The following is a 22,455-nucleotide window of genomic DNA, read 5'->3' on the forward strand; positions in this document are numbered from 1 at the left end:
TTTCCTTTAACAAATCAAAGGTCATTTGATCTTTTCTGAATATTCAAACAAATCAGTTTTGTGTCTTTATCCAGGATATCATAGACAAAGTCCTTTTCTCCTCACCTTTCTGCTTAACATCATTTCTTCTAGAAAATGTGACATTGCCCACATCTTGCTGGACTACAACTGTAAGACAGTCTATCCCCTTCCCCAACAATCAATGAGGAGAAAATGAGAAAGTTAAAGAGCAACTCACATATGTGGGATGTTTGCTTTTCCACTACTTCAGAAATTCTCATTTCTCTTTGATGAGTGTAAGAGTAGGTGGCAGAGTGCAGATATGGCTATCCACACCTGACTTGTTAAACTTGATGCTTCTTGTCTTAGTATATCATGTGTTATACTTTTTCAGTGTCCTGTAGTTCCAGGTAATTCTCAGGAGGGTATTTTCTTCAATTTCTCCCAACTTCCCCACATTTGTAACTTCCCTGAAATCTGCCACTATTTGCCCTCACCGAAAATATGTCTGCAGTTTGATGCTTTTGATTCTCTACCAAAAACTCCATCTCTTCCTAGTTTCATGAATGTTCTTTACATTTCTCCATTACTGTATTTTACTTTATTGCCCCAAGACACCTTGTGTACTTTTCCCTAATCTGAGTATCTCCTGCACTGTCCAGTACCAACCTTTGCTTGTATGCACAGTCATTCCTGGTTATTTAAAAGGTGCAAGTTTTCAGCTGTGAGGGTTGTAAAGTACCATAATAATTTGCTCACAAGTAATTTGCTCATAATGTGCACTAAAATATTATTCAAAGAGAGCCATTATAGGACTCATGCTGAGTTTTCATCTCTCTCTCCTCAAAAATACTGAAAATATTTTCTATCTGCTTTGTCTTCTTGTTTTATCTCTTAGGTGTTTTCTCCAGTAACTACATTCTGTTTTCTATTTCCTGTTTTTTGTCACTGATCTTGAATCAGTCAAAACTGGATTAAGCAGCCATAGTGGATGGGGCAGATGAGTATAATCATTAGGGGGAGGATAGTCTAATGAAGAGAGTTCTGATCTATGATTCCAGCAGGTCTAGATTTAATTCTCTACTCTGTAGAGAACAAATATCACAGGTGAATGAAATGCAAGGCTGAATAATACTTAATTCTTTAATGAGCTATTTTTCAGTTTTTTAGTTCACATCCCCAAATCCACAAACCTGTCAGCTGCTATGGCTGCTTGTATACGAATAAATTGCATTGTGCCAGGGATTGCTGTTGGGCACTGGAGCAGTTTCACATGCACTATTAGTTGGTTAGATAAACCCTGGTGTGAGGCCTGTGCCAATTGTTAGTGTCCAAAACAATGCCCAGTTCCTTTGCACAGTTTGGATTGTAGAATCACAGAATCATAGGATGGAATGAGTTGGAAAGGACCTTTAAAGGTCATGTAGTCGAGTGCCTCTGCAATTAGCAGACATCTTCAACTAGAGCAGGCTGCTCAGAGCCTTATCCAGCCTGACCTTGAATGTTACCAGGAAATATCTACCACCTCTCTGGGCAACCTGTTCCAGTGTTTCAACACCCTCATCATAAAAAAATTTCTTTCTTACATCTAGTCCAAATCTACCCTTTTTTAGTTTAAAACCATTAGCTGTTTGCTATTGCTAAAGGCCCTAGTAAAAAGTGTATCTCCATCTTTGCTATTAGGCCCTTTGAGGTACTGGAAGGCCACAAGATAACCTTTTCTCCACACTGAACAGCCCCAGCTCTCTCAGCCTTTCCTCAGAAGAGAGGTGATCCAGCTCTGTGACCATTTTCACTGCATGCCTCTGGACCAGCTCCAGCAGTCCATGTCTTTCCTGTATTGGGAATGCTGGAGCTGGATACAGCACTCTGGGTGGAGTCTCACCAGAGTGGAGTAGAGGGACAGAAACCCCTCCCTTGGCCTTCTGGCCCCACTTCTTGTATAGCCCAGGATGTGGTTGGGTTTCTGGGCTGTGAGCACGCATCTATCAGTACCTCAACTCCATCTCCTCCAAATCCCTTCACTCCACAGACTGCCTTGATACTGGGAGCTGCCCTGACCACGTTGCAGCGCCTTTCACTTAGTCTTGTTAAACCCCATGGTGTTCCCATGGGGCCACTTCTTCAGCTTGTCCCAGTCCCTCTGGATGGCATCCTGTCCTTCAGGCATGTCAACCACACCACTCAGCAAGGTGCCATCTGTGCTGAGTGTGCACTCAATCCCTTGGTCATTAATGTTAAACAGTCCCAGTCTCTGTACAGATCCCTGAGGGTTGCTACTTGTCACTGACATCCATTTGGACATCAAGCTGTTGATCATGTCTCTATGGTTGCACTCATCCAGCCAGTTCTTTATCCACTGAACAGTCCACCTATCAAACTATCTCTCACCGATTTAGAGAGAAGGATGTTGCAAGGGACCGTGTCAAAAGCCTTACACAAGTCCAGACAGATGACACCTGAAACCCTTCCCTTGTCCACTGATGTAGTCACTCCATCATAGAACACCACTTGGTTGGTCAGGAAGGACTGACCATTCCGTGAAAATTTCCCGTGCTGAAATTGTGCTGGTGCTTGAAATCATGTCCCTGTCCTCCGTGTTCCTCAGCACAGCTTCTAGGAGGATCGGTTCCATGGCCATCCCAGGCATAGAGGGGAGGATGACAGGTTGGTTGTTCCCAAGGTTTTCATTTCTCCCCTTTTTAAAAATGGATGCAATGTTTTCCTTTTTCCTATCACTGAGGACTTCACCTGATTAACAGGAATTTTCAAATATATTGACAAGCAATTTGAAACTACATCACCCAGTTTCTTTAGGATTCTGGGACGTATCTGATCAGGTCCTACAGGCTTAACATATGTTCAAGTTACTCAAGTGTTTCTGAACCACTCTTTCTTTGTAGGGTGTGTGTGGTGAAATGCTGTGACATCTGTTTATGTTGTATCATATGGCCCCAGTGACACATGGAATCCCTTTCCTTACTGCTCAGGGCATGCCCAGCAGCTCTGAAGGTGCATCTGTGTGGTCTAGACTAGGTAAATACAGATAACACCATAGTCCCCCTTTGAAATCTGCTTTATATTATACCCTTTTTAGAGAGCTTCCTAGCATAAAATCTCTCCTCTGATATGTTCTATAAAACAGATTATTGAGACTAAATAAATAATAATGAGTCTGCTATAGCAGTTAATCTTCAGTTCAAATATCTTTCATTTTCAATAATTTTTTTTTTGTTAGAGCATGAACAGATGTCACAGTTTCAGGGGTCAGACTCTTTGATAATGAGACACATAAGCAGTTTGCCATGGTTCATTAATAAACATTTTTTTCATCATTCGTCCAGTATTAGTGATTAATTTATATACTTACTTGGTGATTGAATGTTTTCTTCCTACTTGCCAGAGCTTTTGTGGGTTTCTATCCATCACTGTCAGCCCTACACTTTTTTTCAAAAAAATAATTTACCTGCTTTTACCCCTGGAAATTTCTATAATTCTAAAAGGCAAGGTGCTCAAAACTGTTCCTTTTACAGTGTCAGAATTCTTAAACTGTGAAAATTTTTGCTACTGTGAAAGTTTATTGTGATATCTGCAAATTAATTGAGAAGCTTGTAAAGAAACTGACATGCTTGTTTATGCATTAAAATAGAGGAGTAATTTCTTCCCTTCTGCTTGTTTCCAGTATAGTGGGTTAGTTCCACGGGAGAGCTGGGACATGTGGCATCCAACCCTGGTGGCTGAGGCCCTGTTTGCAATCGCAAACATCTTTAGCTCCCTGCGCTTGATCTCGTTATTCACTGCAAATTCTCACCTGGGACCTCTGCAGATATCTCTAGGAAGAATGTTGCTGGACATTTTGAAGTTTCTCTTCATATACTGCCTTGTGCTGCTGGCTTTTGCAAATGGATTGAACCAGCTGTACTTCTACTATGAGACAAATGAACCTGGCAACTGCAAAGGAATACGATGTGAAAAGCAGAATAATGCATTTTCAACGTAAGTAGCTATTTATTTCTATCCTCCTCCTCTCCCCAAATATTTTAATGACTTAGATGATGTCTACAGAAAAGAACCTCTGTTTACTGTTGGTATTACAGTGGTCTCCTGACAAACACATCTAATATTACCCTAATAATAAAAAAACCTAAAAACATTTCATCACTCTAATAATGTTCATCTCATACCACAGTGAAGTCTGTACAATTTAAGATATCTCAAAAGATAAAAGGTAAAATAGAGATAAGAGGAAGATAAAAGAGATTAGAAGTTGCATAAGGTCACCGGTTCAGACCTGGCTCGTCCAGGCAGCTGTCACTCTGCATTTCTTCCATGTCTACCTGTGGGCATTAAATAAGTCTGGTGTTCTAAAACATGAAGGTTCCTTGCAAATGTGATAGGCTGTAAAAAAAACCATTCAGTCCAAGATTCTTCTGAATGTAGTCCACACAATCAGATTTCTAATTTCTGTTATAAACGGTTTCTTTTTCTTTCACTTTAAAATCAATTTTACTTCATTATAGTCTTTAGTTCTCCTATAGTATCAAACCATTTCTAAATGAACACTAATTCTCTTGTCTTTCACCTTTCAACCTGCATCAAACTGCTGCTATAAATGTCCATTCCCTATTAACTTCTGTGTATCTAGGCTTTTTTAAGCATATATTGATTACTAATGGCTTCCTTCTTAGAGGAAATAATTTTATAAAAATAGCAGCCTTTATATTATCTTAATCAAGTAACTTTTCTCAGGCACAGCATATTTATGTTTTGTATTAATAACACCTATGCAGCTCAAAACTTTATGTGATCTGAACAGAAAAGCACACAGAAATTTTTCAGAGCTCAGCATTGAGAGAAGCAATATTCATCTGGGCAATAGTGGGGAGTACTGGTACTAGTGTCAGAAGATGATGTTGTGGCAAAATGTGATGCTTTATGTGCTCCATACTTTCAAGGAGTAGTCTAACCAGGGGCATTCTTATCACACTACAGTGTAGATGAGCAAAAGGAAAATTTTTCAATCTATCTAGCTGCAGAGGATTATTTTTTAAAGTTCATCATTGTGACTAGCTTCCTAGATGTTGTACAGATTTCTCTAAGGGAATATCATATGCTGTAGGTATAAAAACACAAGTTTCTTTTGAGAGCAGCATGCTTGTCTTTTTTGTGTTTCCTTTCTTTATAAAACAAAACATATGCTAATGATAATAATGTCTTTCTAATTATTCGACTCCTTTTATCTCAGTGACTTTCAACAAACCAGAATTGCAAAATATGAGGATACCATATTTCTTTCAACATCCTGGCGAGACGCAATCATTACTTTCACAACCATACTTGAGTTACTTTTGGATCCTAATTCTACCCCTTATAGTTAAAGCAAAGGGTCAAAGTACTTCAAATGAAGGTGTCCAGCATAAGATCTCTCAAAGTATATTTATCTCTCTGAAGTTTGTTTGCAGGTTTGTTTATAGATTCTGTATTCTATCTCTAGAGGCCCAGATTTGAAAGACTAGGCCATTGTTTCACTAGAAAGATATTCTCTCTATGTTTGCAATATAGTGATAAGTGTCATTCATCTCAGTCAAGTCAAGAACTTTTGTGTGTTTTGGGAGAAACTGAACAATCTGAAAACTAAATATGTAGTTATTATACAGCTATTCCTTCTGGGTTTTGTTTTTCAGGTTATTTGAAACGCTGCAGTCATTATTCTGGTCTATATTTGGACTCATCAATCTCTATGTGACCAACGTGAAAGCGAGGCATGAATTCACTGAATTTGTTGGGGCCACCATGTTTGGTACCTATAATGTAATATCTCTGGTTGTTCTACTCAACATGCTAATAGCCATGATGAATAACTCTTACCAACTCATTGCTGTAAGTTTTTTCTTATTTTTAGATAATTTATAATATATACCCCCTCTCTGTTCCTACATTCAATTTTTCTGGCAGTAAAACATTTCACAGACGGGATAAGAGAGGACATTGGGACAAATATTGCAATTTACTCTGATTCTTTTGCACTGTTCTGGAAGGACAAAGAAACAAGACACAAGCTGGACTGGGTAGAGTAAAATTTCCCCACAACACCAAATGGGGAAGAGGTGAAGAAGCCAGCTCGTGCGTTGAGGAGGGTGTCCTGGTGCTTCTGGAAAGTGACATGGGCTACAGTCCTGCCCAAGCTACACTGTGCAAGACCTCTTCTTAGAAAAAGACTGCCCAGGATTGTTCTGTTGCTGATACATTTTAATATATTATATTTATTAGCATTTGAAAGACTGCTATTTTAATTTTTTTATCTGACATGGATATACAGTTAACAGAAATTGGGTATCCCTCTTCCAAGGACACTAGCTATTCAAACAAAAGGTCATGTCTCCTCATTCAAAAGTGTCCTGTTTCCTTCTTCAATGAACACTGTCTTTGTCATTACTAAAGCTATGGGCATAGTTTTATTTCTAAACTGTCTATTGAGGAGACTAAGTAAAATAAACACTGATTCATCATATGATAATTGAAATATGATCATGCAGAAAGCAAAAAAAAGAAAGCTTCACGGTCTTATGATTTTAAAAATGTGTCTTTTATTCCAATCTGGAAATTACAAGTGTTTCCACAAAAGAAAAACTGTTTGTATAACTCTAGTTGTCAGAGTCTAGTGAACCATATCACAACATAGTACGTCTCACCAAAACTTGGGCTGTAGGTAGTATACCTTTCCTGCTATAAGTTCTAAATTGTTGCTCTTGTTACTGTATGGTCAGGACTAGACCTGTAGCTGACATTCTTGGCTATCCAAATCTAACATTAGTGATTTCAACTTATTGTTCAGCTGCTAGGTTTTAGACATCCTTCCATGGCCTTTCGCTTTCATTTTCCCAAAAATTTCATAATTATACAATACTATATAGGTTCCAAAAGAAATGAAATTTCAAATAAAAATAAAAAACCCACCCCACAACCTATCCCAAATATAGAATTCTGAAGTAGTAGGGAAAAAAAAGATACTTGACTCAATATTTTTAGTAGCCTCGTGATTTGTTGGATAACATATTTGTGAATTTTGGGGACTGGTAATTTCTAAGAAGATGCATGAGCCTTGCTGACTTGTTGCAGCTGCTGCAGAGGAGCATAATTAAACTGATGTATGCAGATTAATAGCAAGCTGCTATTATAACAAAATGTTTCTTGTAGAAATGTAGTATTTCTCTGCTTGTAATTACCTTTTCTGTTTCTTGAGAGACTTTCAGTAATTTAACAGCTTGTAACAGGGAAATAAGTGCTTATAAGTAGATATATACTTTACATATCTAACATCTCCTTACTGAGGTAAAGCAGCTTAGATTTGCTTTGTGCTAAAGACCTTCTGTCAAAAGGTGGCAGTATTTTAAAAAGATAATTCATTAGGATTTCAAGGTTGTTTTAACTTTAGTTTTTTCAGATTTTTGTAGAGGTTTATTTCCCCTCCTTAATTACAGCAATATCTGTGTTGATGATATGTTTCTTGTGTGCAGGATCATGCAGACATTGAGTGGAAGTTTGCTCGAACAAAACTCTGGATGAGTTACTTTGAAGAAGGAGGAACTCTGCCCACTCCTTTTAATGTTATACCAAGCCCAAAGTCTTTGTGGTATCTGATCAAATGGTTATGGAGACACCTTTGCAAGAAAAAAATTAGAAGAAAGCCCGAAAGTTTTGGAACAATAGGGGTAAGTCATGTGGTTTACTCTGCCTATAGTCCTCCTTTTTCTATATAGTTGACTTTTTCTCAGCTTTATAGAGTGTCTGACCTGTCAAATAATGTGTATATGAATTAGACAATAATTCTAGCAGAGAATGTTTACTTTTTACATTCATGTTAATGTATTTGAAGAGAAAGCATCATTATACAATATTGTACAATAACAGTATAAATTGTGACTGCGCTTCATCTACAGATAGTGCAAGAAAGTTTAAGAGCAATAAAAATACAAGAGATCAAATGTGTATACTTGTCTGTCAGTGTCAGAATTGTTGGTTGCTAATCCCTAGCTCAAGTATTACAGTTCAGGTATAATTTAATACCATGAACCAGAGACTCATGTATGAAGTATTCATCATGGGATATTCTCTGTGTTTCTGTCTCTCTACATGTAATGAAATGAGTTTGCCATGAAAGGGTTTTTACCAAAAGCTGTTTCCATTAAAAAAAAAAAAATCAAGGGTGACAGCATTTACTTGGACATTATTTTCTTGAATTTAAAGGTAGAGCTATTTCAGAATCCCATTCTGAAATCATACCATATTCTGATACTGCTGATTAGCAGTGACATTTCTAAGGAAAAAAAAAGAGGGGAAAAGACACACAACGAGACCAAGAATAGTCTTGCACCTGGATTGAGCAGATGCCTGTGTAATATCTCATCTGCTTACTTTCTCTGGTAGATGCAGTGGGTAAAGCAGATTTGAACTTTTCCCTCCTAACTTCGTCTATTTGAGATACCTCAGTCAGTGACACACTTTTTCTATACTGTCAGTGCAAATATTCAGGCAACATCCAAACCCATCAACAACTAATTCTCTTTAGTTATGTTTTCTTCATTTCCCCTGAGTGAGTCAGTACCTCAGTAACTGGACTGAATTTAGCCAGCTCTACCATGAAGAAGACTATTTGGGATAAGATGTGGATAATGGCATTTTCTGTATATCATAGCGATTTGATGAATGTAAATGTTTCAAGTCTGTTATGAACTCAGATAGCCAAGCATTAAGTGGGAGTACGAGAATCAAATGTGGGTAAGGGGAGAAAGAAAGGGGTATGATCCTTGTGCTGTTGCTTCTTATACAAAAAACTTCCATCCATTTCAAAAAAGTCAGGGGGTATGATACAATCATTTTATGGACCATTACTCATATTTCTTCCCTATTTCTTGATAAGTGAGTAATAAGTTTTTCCTACCTATTCTGCTGTCATATCCTGGAATGCAGCTTAATCTCTAGATGTACTCGGAGGAATAAGTTCACATGCATGTACAGATACATGTTAAAGAGGAAAAGTGATATATAAAACTAATTCACAATTACTATGCTGATAAATGGATTTTTTCCTCTTTGTAGAAAGCTTCAAATATGGCTTATTGCAATATACTGGTATTGTTGGCCAGTATCTAAATTGTGAAAGCAAAACTTTTTCACTTTGATGTCATTTTTGTATATACAGGAAAGAAATATCCAGGAAAAAAAATCTAATAAACATGAGTGTGGCATTGAAACAAACCAGTAATGGATGACAAGAAACACACTGAAAAAACATTAAGTTAAGAAAGACTAACAATGATTCATATAGAAATTTTAAAGAGAACATGAAATAGCATGAATGGTGAATAATCTTAAGAGTAAAACATGTCTGTGTAATATAGGAAGTGAAAAAAGCAAATGCAGAGACCAACAGAAGGAGAAACTATGAGATGTTGTTAGAAAGAAAAAGTCAAGAGAATGATGTACTTGTGCGTGTAGGAGAGTGGGCAATGCTTCTAGGCATTTGTTAAACATTTGGTAGGGATGATTAGCTAGTGTAAACTGAGAGAATGATATTAAAATTAATGGTATGATGCCAGTGTATAGCAGAGGGTTGATTAACACAATATTTCTGTTTGACTGAGACAGAAAAACCTTATACACCCAGCTAAACTTTCAGGACAATGTTTCTTGTCAGACCTTCCATCTGGGATAAGGAAATATTTTTTTCCTTTTTCTTATCCTCTCAAACTGCAGATTTGGGAGTAAACTCATTCCTGGACAAGCGGAATAACAAAGAAAGATACAGGGTGCTCCCAGCCCTATGCTGAATGGCATCATAAGGAAGGGGATTCAGAAAGATCGTGTCTACTTCCTCCTTCCTCCTCCTGTTAGGGTACATAAATACCACCTGCAAGAAACCCATGTCTTAGATTTGGGAAAACTGGTGCAGCAAAGGGTGAAAGGGTAGGGAGTCTCTGTACCAAGCTGCTTGAGAATTTTTCCAAATAATTTTTTTTTTCAGTTAAAATCCCCCAAAATCTCTAAACACCAAACTTTTTAATTAATATACTTCAGTTTCAAATAAGCTTTTGTTAGGAAAGACTTTTCAGCTTCAGGATGAAATTTCTGTTTGAAGAAAGGAGCAGGTGCAAATATTTAAAGCAAATATCTTGGGCTGAGGAGACCCAGATTTACTTCTATTCTCCAGTGGATATCTAATAATTTACCCCAAGCATAAAAGCTATGACAACAGAAATTTCCTTCTCAAGATCTTTAAGATACTGCAGGGGTTAAGGTGCTCTCTTGGGAGAACAGATGAGAAGGAGCTGAACCAAGCTTCCTTATGATTTGAATATGAACCACTAATAACTGAACTGTTTGAAATGGAGGACATCAGTGAGGGAGAGATGTGGGACATTTTTAGTTGATTCCTGTAAATTTTTTTTCAATTATTTGAAAGTGGAATCCCTAAAGTGTGCAGTAGGGCCATATAAATCACTGGTTTCCCCTGCAGAATAGATTCTTAGTTGAACCTTAGATTCTTAGTTGAACTATTCTTAGTTGAATTACAGCTGAAACCCCTCTGAAGCAGAGGGCTTACCAGCAGGGTAACCACATGGCAACCACACTTCCAGCTGCCTGAAAGAAAGTGAGTGGCTGTGGCTGACCAGGCAGATCCAGTCCACTATATGGGCATCTCATAAAACTACAAAGTTCTTCAGCTAATTGCTCAGCAAATACAAGTCCCATTAGGTTTATGTGAATTTGGAACATTTTGCAATTTCCAGACCCAGTTATTCACCCAATATCCAAAATGGAGTAAGATGTGCATATGCCCTCTGTGCTCTGGTTTCCACATTGGATAGATGCAAACCACCAGACAGGTGCTGTTAAATGGACATCCTCCAAGGGGTTAAATCAGCACTCAACAAATGGGCGCACCACGGTGATCTCATAGTTTGTCCTGTGGGAGAGCACTTATTTCTGGTTCTGACAAATTTCCTATCACCCACAGCTCAGCCTTGATTTCCTAGAGCTTTTTCAATTGTCCCAATAAGCTACAACACAAATTAAATTTAGGACCTCTATGCCCTTTCAACCAAAAGTTAATGAAGAGTTTTCTTTGCCTTTTGTTCAAGGATCTCAGAGGACTTCAGCTCACTTGTATCTGCTCTGTAACTTTGGCTCTGAGCTACAAGATATGCTGTGTTGGGATCTACTCCTTTTCACTGACTCCTGCATTATAAACTCTCTCTTCTTCCCAACAACCAGGTCTGGGAGAGTAAAAAAATGCTATAACATGATTTTCTTATATTGGCTATATGGATGGATGGATGCCACATTGTCTGTAAGGCAGACCTCAGATTTCAAAACATTCTGTTCTGAAATCTCTAAATGTTAACTTTCCTATTAGGAAGCACTAATTAGCAGTGACGTACTATGGTGTTTTCCTGTAGAAAAAGCAATAATGTGCATCCAAAGAGTGAGTCAGTGCTAGAGGATACAAAATAGATAATAGACAGAAAGAAGCTGGCAAGGATTATGCATGATCTCTGCAAAAAGTCCTCAGTAACAAAAAGCCAGGAATTATGAACTGGGACTGAGTCAAGAATCAAATCAAATGTGTCAAGAATCCACGGTAAAATTTAAATATGTGTATAGTTAAGAGTTCAGTATATGCAGGTGGAATGTGTAAAGAAGGAGTTGAGGGTCAGGATAGTTTACAGCACACATTCTAGTGAAATGATTTATCTGGCCCATGGGAAGAAGAGAAATGCCAGTAAAAATAAGAAGGACGTTGTTTGAGAGGATCATCTACATTGCTGTTTATAAAGAATTATCATGGGCAAGAGCACGGTCTGTAGCATTGTGAGGTGCCTCTGAAAATAATTTGCATCTCCTTGGAAGTCAGTTCTGTGGCTCTTCTTTGTTGTAGTGGAACAGCTGAAGAAGCAGGTGGTGAAGTCAAGAGGAGGCTTTTCAAGGGAGAGGCTTTTTCTCCAAAGCAACACAGTTCCCAGCCATGCTGATGGCAGCTTCTCTAGCCACAGCTTCAGCTGAAGGAAGGCCAGGATGGTATATGTAATTTACTAATATTTTAGCTTTGCTATGAATCAGACAGACCTCTTCTACCATTCAGAGTTCAGCACATTTTTTTTATTCTGTCATTTTGACATATCCCAGGTATGCAGCATTTTGTTTAGTTATTATCAGTTATTTCCTGCACTTAAAATTCCGAAATAAGTGCATGCTTGTGTGCTGTTTTTTACACATATCTATATCATCTATATCTATATCTGTATCAGTTCTATTAATTTTGTTAGCTTATCTTTGCAAAAGCCAGAGTAGTAATGTAATTCTATTAATTAGGCTGAGGTTTTCCTGACTGCACAAGGCTCGTGGGTGTGTCAAGGCTAATCCTGTGGTCATCGGTATTTCAGAAAAAAAAAGATATATGGGAAAAGAAATCCTAGTTCCACCAGAACAAATGGTACCATTTTTTCTCAAATTACATTCTACTTTACATTTGATCAGTCACCAGAAATGTTTTGTCTATAGTTTTAAGTATTTCAGAAGTGAAAATGGAGAGGATTGCCAGGGATAGTTTTGAAATTTTTTTTATCTGATGTTTAGATAAACAGTTACCTCTTCTCTAGCTATACAGAATTTTATGCCATTTTCTGAGCAACCAACATGATTTTATTATCATTTTTCACAGAAAATCTCCTTTTCCCTTCTCCTATTCTGTTTTCCACCTAGTGGAAAATGATGCAATTTCTAAGTCAGCATAAACATTTTGTATTTTCTCTGTAATGTCTGTTATTGAAAGTTGAGCAAAGAAATAATGCCTTCCATCTGGTGTGGAAATCAATAATCTAGAGTGTTCCTTGTATAGCCAAGAATCATTTCATGGAGAAGCCTCTCTGTCAACACAGATAAGTTCTAATCCTTTAAAGGTGATGCTTCTAGTCAAGATGAGGAATATATACCACAACTTCAGACAATAGTTCCATTTTCTTTATCACTAAGCAGTTTAAGGTCAAGTGCAGGCATTGAATTTGTATTCCTGCACTATAAAAGATATCATTTTAATAAAACACATCAAAATAAGTAATATAATTTTATTACATTTTTGACTGCTAAAGAGATCTTTTTTCCAAACAGTGTAAAATGCTAGCAATGGCATAAACAGGAGGATCAGAATAATTATCACTACTAGTGGAGCTACTCTTAAAGCTTCCTAAAGGATATGAGTGCCCCTATTTGGAAAGTGACAACAGCATCTTCCTCAATTTCACTATTGCATTCAACAAACCATGTTTCCCACCCTGTTACTATTTTTAGTCAAATTAAACGTTCATTGTTTTGCCAGTCATAATTTTCAACTTTTTCATGCACACAGAACAATGGTTACTTGCAACAAAATTTGAACCATACATTAGACTATGACTGAGTAGAGAAAAGCAGGCCAGCTGAGAACTAAATAAGGACAATACGAATGTTAATCACATTTTATTTCTAGTGAATAGCCTGGTTTTCAGATGTGTTTAGGCAAAGATTCATTCTGCTTTCAAAAGGAAGAAAAAGATGATTAGGAACTGGAGATGGAACCTAAACATTTAAATGAGAGATAGAGAACTGTTTAGTGATAATAAATTTGATAGGTTATGTGTAATTCCCAGTGGAGTAGGTATGTAGATGTGCATGAAAACATACAATTAAATTAATTTTCTTTCAGCTTCTTGGTGGTATGGTTAAGTGCAGTAGAACTGTTCAGACACATTATTACACAAATCTTTTGATATAGTTATCCCAAAATGTACTTGTTGGCATTACATTAAGGGGAAAAGCCATGGCCTCTGTTTCTGGGAGTTTCCAAATTGGCTGCGAAAAAAAGGATAAATTTTATCTAGGTAGCTCTTGTTACAGATACGGAATTGAACCTATGCATTTACTTCACATTTCACTGTAAAATAAAGCAGAATAGACAGCAGCTGTAAGAAGTATTGTGCAAGAAAAGAATCAGCTTTATTTTATTTTTTTTTTTTACTTAGGAGTTATTCACTTTACCTGAAGTGTATTTCAATTACACCCTAAATTGTTTTTCCTTCACCTGTGAGTCAGATCTGTTGTTGAGAGCTCTCTATCCATGGTCCCCTTAGTGCTCTCTCAGCAGAATGAAACATCTCCACCGTGTGGCCAACTGCAAGAAAGCTGAATTTTTTTTTTCTAAAAACTGGCTAAGTTCGGGTGTTGTGAGGGTATGAGGCTTCCCGCGGCTGCACTGTCCCCTCTGGCCCTGGTGATGAGCAAGCTCGCCCATCCTTCCATCCTCAACAAAAGAAATATCCATTTTCTCTTTTATGAGGCATAGATGGAGATAGACAATCTGGAAAAATACTGAAGAAAGCATTCTCATGTACAAAGGCATGCACCACTGTGGCTCTTCCGACTGATTCAGAAATAATGATTTTCTCCCTTTCTTTTATTTTTTGCTAGCCCAGCCACAAAGCCACTGCATCCCTAAATTAATTGCAAACAAGAAGTCAACTGTGAAGTGTAAACTGACTGCAAATACAGGGAAAAGGTTCATAATTTCTTTCAAGTAAAAAAAAAAAAAAATTAAATAACTTGCTGTGCCTGCCTTAGTATGCAACTGAGGTTAATTTTAACAAGTCCCTTGGATGTCCTTTCCCCCTTTTTTAAACTGCCGTTAAGTGTTCTGTTTTGTAGAGATACAATCAGTGTCAGACACATTATTTTCTAATCAGCAGCAGAGTCTGAGTTAAAGCTGTGTTTCTTTCACCAGTTAGGAATAATTATTGTAGAGGATGGGGATATGTTATTCATTATGCAATTGAGGACAAAAGGAAGTCAAGAGAAAAAAGAAATCTTTTTTTCAGCCCTTTTTCCCCATCTTCTTCTGGACAGCCCTTAGATATGGCAGTTTAGTTGAATATACTTGCTTGAAACCTGGGCTATTCTTTCATCCTACCACATTTCTTTTTGCTGCTCCTCTTCAGAGTTACTGTCCCTTTTACTGTCCCTCCTTATCAACACCAAACTGTGTTGAAAGCTGTTTCTTTCTTCCATACACCTCTCTATGACTAAGTGTTTTTAACAGAGAACTAAGGGGGAGCTTTCTCATTAACACAGTTTTATAGTGCAGGTTTTGATTAACTTTACCTTAAATGAGAGATCAGGAGCCATAAGAAGTGTCTTGCTTACACCATGGCTTTACAAATCCCACCGTGTTGATTTTCCATACAGAATTTCTCTTTTGTAACTCATGTCCATTAACTCCTGTTATTTCACTGTGTACCTCCAAGAAAAATCTAGCCTGAGTCAAGCTTTTTTCAATTCAGTCAAATATGCTTCAGTCTGTGCAAGTGAGTGACATGATCCATTGTTCCACTTCCATCTCAGATCGTTGACCTTGGGACTCTGCAACCTGTGACCTGGCTGCCCCACCACATCCATGCTAATGCAGGAATAAAAGCATTTTGACAAAAATTTAGAAAATCTACTTTGCCTTCCCTACAGCAGCCTTCCACTTTATATAAAGCAAATGATAGGCTTTTTCAAAACATTGTCATTTTTCAGCAGATTTTGAACCTCTTCTCTCAGCTTGCTAAATACTGTATAATGCACAGGCCTGCTGTTTTCCCATAAAGGAAATACTGTACTTCCACACAGAGATTAATATTTTTTTATTCTTTTCTATTTTTCAGAGACGTGCAGCTGACAATTTGAGGAGACATCATCAATACCAGGTACAGGCCTAGGTTTATTCTTTGGGCAATTGTTTTTCTATGCCTTCAGAATGTCTTCATGAGGAAAAAAATATAGAAGAATTTAGTGAGAAAGTGGAAAAGGAAAATAAATGGAAAAAAAACCCATAAAATCTGTACTTATTTCCTCTTCAGCAAACAAGCTTAGTATTTTTGATGTTCAAACAAAAGTATTTGAGAATACAATTACCTTCTTTCTGGAGCAAAAGGATATTTTCTAGAGCAATGGCATGCTATCCAGTATTTTGCCCATTGTAACATGGATTGCCTTTAAAAAAAGCAAATTCCTGCCTGCCAGAAATCACCAGGACCATATGTACAGTGTTCTGACACTCCATCAGAACCTGCTTTTCATCTCTCCAGCTTTAATCCCCCATAAACAACTTCCTTAATAACCCCTCTGCCTAGATCCCCTATACGTAAGCAATTCTTTTCCGTCCTTCCTTCTTCAGTTTCTACTTTTTTTAGATTATTATTTCACAATGAATAATTTTCAGTATTATTTTGAATTTTTGTCATGTAAAAGTTAAACAAGATGTGAGCTGTAGGCTTGGTAGTTAATGAATCCCATATGGGAAATAATTAGGTAAGCTGGGACTTTTCCAAACTGAAGAAGAGGAAGCTGTGTGAAGTATTACAGGGATCTATAGAATCATGAGGAAGATGAACATGGAGCAGTGGTTTGCCATTTATTTGTGAACTGATTACCACACATGTAAGTTTACTCACTAATTTACTGAATTAGTGAGGCTGTATAGGCAGCCTTTTGAGGGAAGTGAGTTTTCTCCTCCAGCCCTCACTTGTGGGACTGTATCTAGAGCAGTATGTCATGTCTGGGCCCCACACTATAAGAGAGGTGTTAACAAACAGGAAGGGATCCAGCAAGGGGGTACCAAGATGGTTAGAGGACTGTCAGATAAGCAGCTCAGATTTCAGCCTGGAGCAGGTTAGGGGGAATATAACTGCTGCCTTAAATAACGTAGTGGGTGGTTAAAGAGAAGGAGCCAGATTATTCTTCGAGATACAATGCAAAAGACAAAATGGACACAAGTTGAAGTATTGGAAATTCTGTAAGGTAAGGAGAATTATCTTCACAGTGAGGGTAGTAAAGAACTGGAAAATGTTGCTCAGGGAGGCTGCAGTATCTCTACCCATGGAGGTATTCAGCACTTGACTGGGCATGGCCCTGAGATGACTCAGACAGCCTCCAGGTATCTATTTCAACCTAGAAATAATAATTTCTAGGATTCTTAGGAGACAACAATGGAAACTACCAGACCAAAGGTTAAAAATAAAACCCTGAAACAGAATCTTACTTCATCCTGTGGAATTCATTGGCAGAAGATTTTTGAATGCTGAAAGTTTATATTAGTTCAAAATGCATAAGAAAACCTGTCACAGCCAGTTAAACCTAGAACTATCATTTTTGTTCAGAGAGTCACTGTATCTCACAGCTCAGGAGGCTTGAGAGAGAATAGCTGGAAATAAAGTTGTACAACCACACCAAACATGCTCTCCTCACGAGGAATCAGCAACTGCTCACTGCCAGGTTGGATATTACTGGCAGGAAACCTACCTTGTTGCTTATGATCCTGAGAAGGGATACGTTGGGTCAAACTCAACATATCCCTTCTCAGGATAATAAGTGTTAGTAGTTTCCATCAAATAGAAAAACAAATTTTCAAACAGATATGTATCATTTTTGTCATGTTTATAAAGTATGAAAAAGCCCAAGCAGAGTCTGTGAGTGTAGGTTTACTAACTAATACCAAGAAAGCTAATGCAACGCTTTATATTTTTTAGGAAGTTATGAGAAATCTGGTTAAAAGGTATGTTGCAGCAATGATAAGAGATGCCAAAACTGAAGAAGGATTGACAGAAGAAAATTTTAAGGTATGTTTTTATTTTTATGTTTATAGGTGTTTTAGTAATTTAGTAAGATCTTTTAAAACTGTGAAGCATATTTCTTACACTCAGTTATTCAGGTAAGATAAAACTTGCTTCCTAGAGCAAGATCTTCAACTTTGAAGATGCCAGGTATGGCAACATTGAGAGAATGAAGTTTATTACTGACCCCAAAATAAGCCCTTTTTTCCCCTTTTTTTTCTTTTTATTTCAAAAGGAAAGTCAAATTAGCTTTGATGTTCTGACATTTCATCTTTTTTTCCTGATTTTTAGGAGTTAAAACAAGATATTTCCAGCTTTCGCTTTGAAGTCCTGGGTTTGTTAAAAGGAAGCAAGCTGTCTAATTTGCAAACTGGGAAGATGAGCAAAGACACTGCCTCTCTGTCAGAAAATGAAGAAAATAGTGAGGGTGAAGGAAACAAGAAAGGAAAGAAGAAACCCTTCAGCCTTTTTGACATAACAACGATGATTCACCCACGCTCAGCCAATATCGCCTCTGAAGGACATAATGTAAGCAATGGCTCAGCAATGATGGTGTCAGAGTCCACTCAGGAGAAACAAAAGCGTGTGAATTTTGTAACAGACATAAAAAATTTTGGGTTGTTTCACAGACGATCAAAAACAAACTCTGTGGGGCAGAGTACAAATAAAATATACACCGTTTCTGAAGAAGTTTCCCGTCAACAGGCAGAAGAACAATGTGAGAAAACTGATGAACTGGAAGAGGGAGAATTGATCATGAACTGTGAATTAAACTTCCAAAATCCTGGCAAAAAATGTGTGTTAGCTGAATCACAAAATACCAGTGAGTCTTTGGATTCACAGGAAGGGGGGAGTATTTATCCTTCAGAAACAGAGAAAATGGAGTTACAGAACTCAGAACCTGCCACTCCACAGGATCAGCTGGACAAGGCATTGGACATAAGCATTGACTCTGATGGGAAGCAGGAAACAATTGTTCAGGGTGACTATGTGATAACAAGGTTGTGATGCTTTCAGGAGGAAGCATTTACAAATATATATATTTTGCATAGTGCTTTTGGGGGGGAATGTTTTAAGAATTATATTAGCTAATGCAGAATTACACTTTATAGTACTCAACTGTGGCACATGATCTTGTAACATAGTAGTCAAGAGAAAGAAAATATGAGGACCTTCTGTTTTGTAGCCTGCTTTAGCTTTCACGATTTGTTTTACTTTTTTTAATAAATGGAAGCATCTTGTATTCTTGTACTGTTGCAATAACCCACAGAAACTTTTTAGCTATCTTTTTCAATTACAACAAATGGAATTTCTCTCATATGATAGTTGACTCCTATGATAAATATTTTTCTATGCAAATAAAAAGTAGCTTAAGAGACTTGTAAGCTTTTATTTAACTTTGTAGGTTCTTAAAGATTCTGTGCACCATAATAATCATATGTGGCTCCTGCCAGCATAATTCATGTCAAGCTATTAGAATCATTTGTTTAAATTGCTGGAAACTTTTGTCAAAATCTATACAGAATCAGAAGATAAATTATATTCTTTTATTTATTGAAGGAATATGAATACCTGTAAATTATGAAAAATCGGTCTATTTGATTATTTAATTACAACTTTTCCCTCACAGCAAGAGGAGTGTGATTGTCCTGATACCATTGTTAGAAATGCATTTGCAAGTTTTGAAGACTGTAGCAATGTTTCTTATAGGAAAAGAAATATCTGTGGCTTACTAAAAATTGATGATGGCTTATTCCCCAAGAATCCTTTATCACCACAGCTACTGCTTCTTCAACGATCTATTTTTCCTCATGTGGACAACCTATGCACTTTAATATTCAGCTGCTTATTAGCTTCTGCCTTTACAATACACTTGGATTTGCTAAGGGAAAGATACTTCAGGAATAAAAAAGCATCCAGTGATTCCCCTGAGTACTTGAATAAATATGGCAATTTGCTGAGAAGTTTTAGACGGCACGCCTTAAGGGAGTTTCTTTGACAATTTTACAGTTTGGTGGAACCTGATTGGGTGTTTTATAATAGATACCTAAATGTATAAAGAAAACCTAATAGTATTTTTCATAACTTATGAGTGACTTACTGTCTTAGTTAAAACCAGTATTTTTAAAATTAAACATTGTGGGGTTTTTTAATCATTGGCTGGTGTCCTACATTATTAAAAATTACATTTTACAACTGCCATAAGAATAACTACCCCCAGCTTTCAACACAATTCTTTCCCCCACTGAATATACCACAAAAGTGTTGTTATTTCTTTCTTAACTTCCCCAGCCTTGTCATGGTAGATTTTATAGTTCATATTAGGATGTATTAAGGAACTTCCAGATGCATAGAGTGAATTTACATTTCTGATAGAATCTATCCCATGTAAACCTGTAGGGTCTGACCTAAAGCCATGTCATTCTGGATCTAAATTGTCCTGGTACTGAACTGTGTCTTGGAAACGCAGGCAAACCCCTCTCATCTCTATACTTTAAGGTGAGTTTTCCAGCTCTACTTTACACATGTGCTACTCTCTCTGATGTCACATGTTGAAAGCTTCCTCCTCCACACCTGTTTGTGTCATGGCAGATACAGTTAAACCAAAATGGAAAATGAGTCATAATTGCAAAATAGTTTGTATAGTTTTGCAGCAATGTGTTCAAATCATATTTGTTTGGTTAGTTTCCATCTTGACTTCTTGACTGCTCTGTAGACCCTTTCTCCTTCACGTCTCTCTCCTTGTCCACCTTTAGATTGTAAGCTCCTTGGGGCAGAGCCTGCAGCTTTTCTGTCTGGAAAGCACCTGAATTATTACAAGTATAAAAAGAAATAAATAATAATAATGGTGGAATACCTTCATATCATTTGTATTAGGTTAACTCTCTTAGAGAGTTCTTTTTTGTACTGTAACATTTTTGCCAAAGGTGCCATAAAGCCAACGTTTCATATTGTCACAAAATTTTCCATATGCCACTTGACAGTCCTTCCCCACTGCATTCAGTTTCTCATTCTTCATCATGGTTTGTAATGCCTTTGAGTCCTAAGCTTACTCCCTTTCCACTAGCCAAATTCAAAATAGACAGTGCTTGCTCAAAAGAGCTTTCAACACATTCCTGCCACATGGTTTCACTCCAGACAGAAAGTGCCTGAGCACAGTATTTGTATTGCAAACATCACCATTATCAGGAAAAGTTAACTACAACAGGTCTAAGAGTTGTGCATATTATTCTGGCATCATAAGAGCCTGCTCCTCCTGTGCATAAAGTTCCCAAAACAGTAAAGTGAAATAGCCACACCATCACATCATGGCCCCATGTGCTGGGCATCACACTAAGTCCACTATGGAGAGGATGCAAGACAGAACATCAGAGACAGTGCAGGTGGGCAGGATACTTAACCATAGGGACACAATTTATTGCATAGCAAGAGGCAGTTAGTCTTTTGATGCCCTTTTTTTTTTTCTTACATCCAAATACTGAAACATAGGTCTAATAAATAAAGCATACTTAAATCAACATTTGCTCTATTTTTATGTTATTCTTAGGCATCAAAGATTGACAGTAATAAGGACCTGATGTAATTAGGACCTGATGTAATTAGGATCTGATGGAACTTAAAAGTAGTGCCAAATAAGCACCTCATGCTGTGATAACAGATGAGCCCAAAATATATCCAAAACTGAAATGGTGATGGACTTTTAGTGCTTTGCAGGCAGCTGAAAAAAATCCCTTTTCTCACTGGATGCCTCTGAGAGGACGCCTGTGCCAAGAAAGATCATGATATGCACAGAACAAACCCTGTAAGTCACAGCAGTGGCATTATTAAGCTTTGCAAAGCTGAGCATACTTGTCCCCAAAATAAATTAAAAATTTCTAACCTACCTGTCCCTTCCTGCAGCTTCCATTAGCATCAGTATAGGAGGAGTACAAATGGACCAGGATATTAACCCTTATAAAAGACACTTTTTTGAAGCAGAGCTTAAAATCGTAAAATGTTTTATGCAGCTAGAAAATTGACTAAGTACAAAGGGGTTTAATGCCAATATTATGCTACTTAGAATGTTGAGACAACATTTAAAAAAATTTTATATTTTTATTTTTGTAAGGACAAAACCTGACAGCCCTTTGTTCTTCAGCTTTTTTTTTTTCCCCCATTTCTTCAGCTCCTGGAAAAATAGAGTACAGACAGTTCAGCAGGACTTTGCTACTTTGGCATAGCTGGACAGGAGGCAGCTTGAATTAATTCAAAACAGTGCTTCACATTGATTCACAGTCAGAGGCCAGGGATGCAAGCTCTGCATGCTTACCCTCAAGACAAAATTGCAAAAGCTCCTTGTGACTCAGCATGGACTCTTCTGACTCTTCAGTGGCCCTCAAGGGCACTGCAGAAGTGAGAACATCAGAGGATTCAGACTATGAGATCCTTTGGGCCAGCTGCAGGCCACAGCTGTATTTGTACATGGTACAGTATTACCAGAGACCAAGCCAGGTAGACACCTCTGCCAGGGGTAACCACAGCTCTGCAGCTGGTTTTAATCTTGTTTTCTTCATTCATAGGTTGAGACCGTTAAGCCATTACATTGAGTGGTATAAGCTAAACACATCACACAGCACTTTCTTTTTGATAGATCAGGATTTAATGAGAATTTCTATGACTTTCTCAATACGAGGGTTTTTTGGTAAATAAATAGTACCTAGTTCCAGGAGGATGCATATCTGTAGTTATAGCTGTTGGGAGCTGTAAAAGGTGAAATTTATGGTACTCAGACACT

General features: G+C 37.5%; 1 protein-coding gene across 3 annotated transcripts in view; it reads left to right on the top strand.

Annotated features, from left to right (window-relative positions):
* Positions 1-20,543, top strand: part of TRPC4 (transient receptor potential cation channel subfamily C member 4) — a 132,628-nt gene extending 112,085 nt beyond the window's left edge. For all 3 annotated transcript variants that reach the window (XM_039696648.1, XM_039696647.1, XM_039696649.1), the window contains 6 exons: positions 3,683-3,996; positions 5,685-5,880; positions 7,518-7,712; positions 15,735-15,776; positions 17,598-17,687; positions 17,973-20,543. In XM_039696648.1, the coding sequence (XP_039552582.1) occupies positions 3,683-3,996; positions 5,685-5,880; positions 7,518-7,712; positions 15,735-15,776; positions 17,598-17,687; positions 17,973-18,689 (1,554 nt within the window). In that variant the 3' untranslated portion in view covers positions 18,690-20,543. The remainder of the gene's footprint in view (positions 1-3,682; positions 3,997-5,684; positions 5,881-7,517; positions 7,713-15,734; positions 15,777-17,597; positions 17,688-17,972) is intronic.
* Positions 20,544-22,455: the final 1,912 nt, after the last annotated feature.

The sequence above is a fragment of the Passer montanus genome, unplaced genomic scaffold (genome assembly GCF_014805655.1).
Source record: "Passer montanus isolate IOZ18808 unplaced genomic scaffold, ASM1480565v1 scaffold99, whole genome shotgun sequence".
Lineage (NCBI taxonomy): Eukaryota > Metazoa > Chordata > Aves > Passeriformes > Passeridae > Passer > Passer montanus.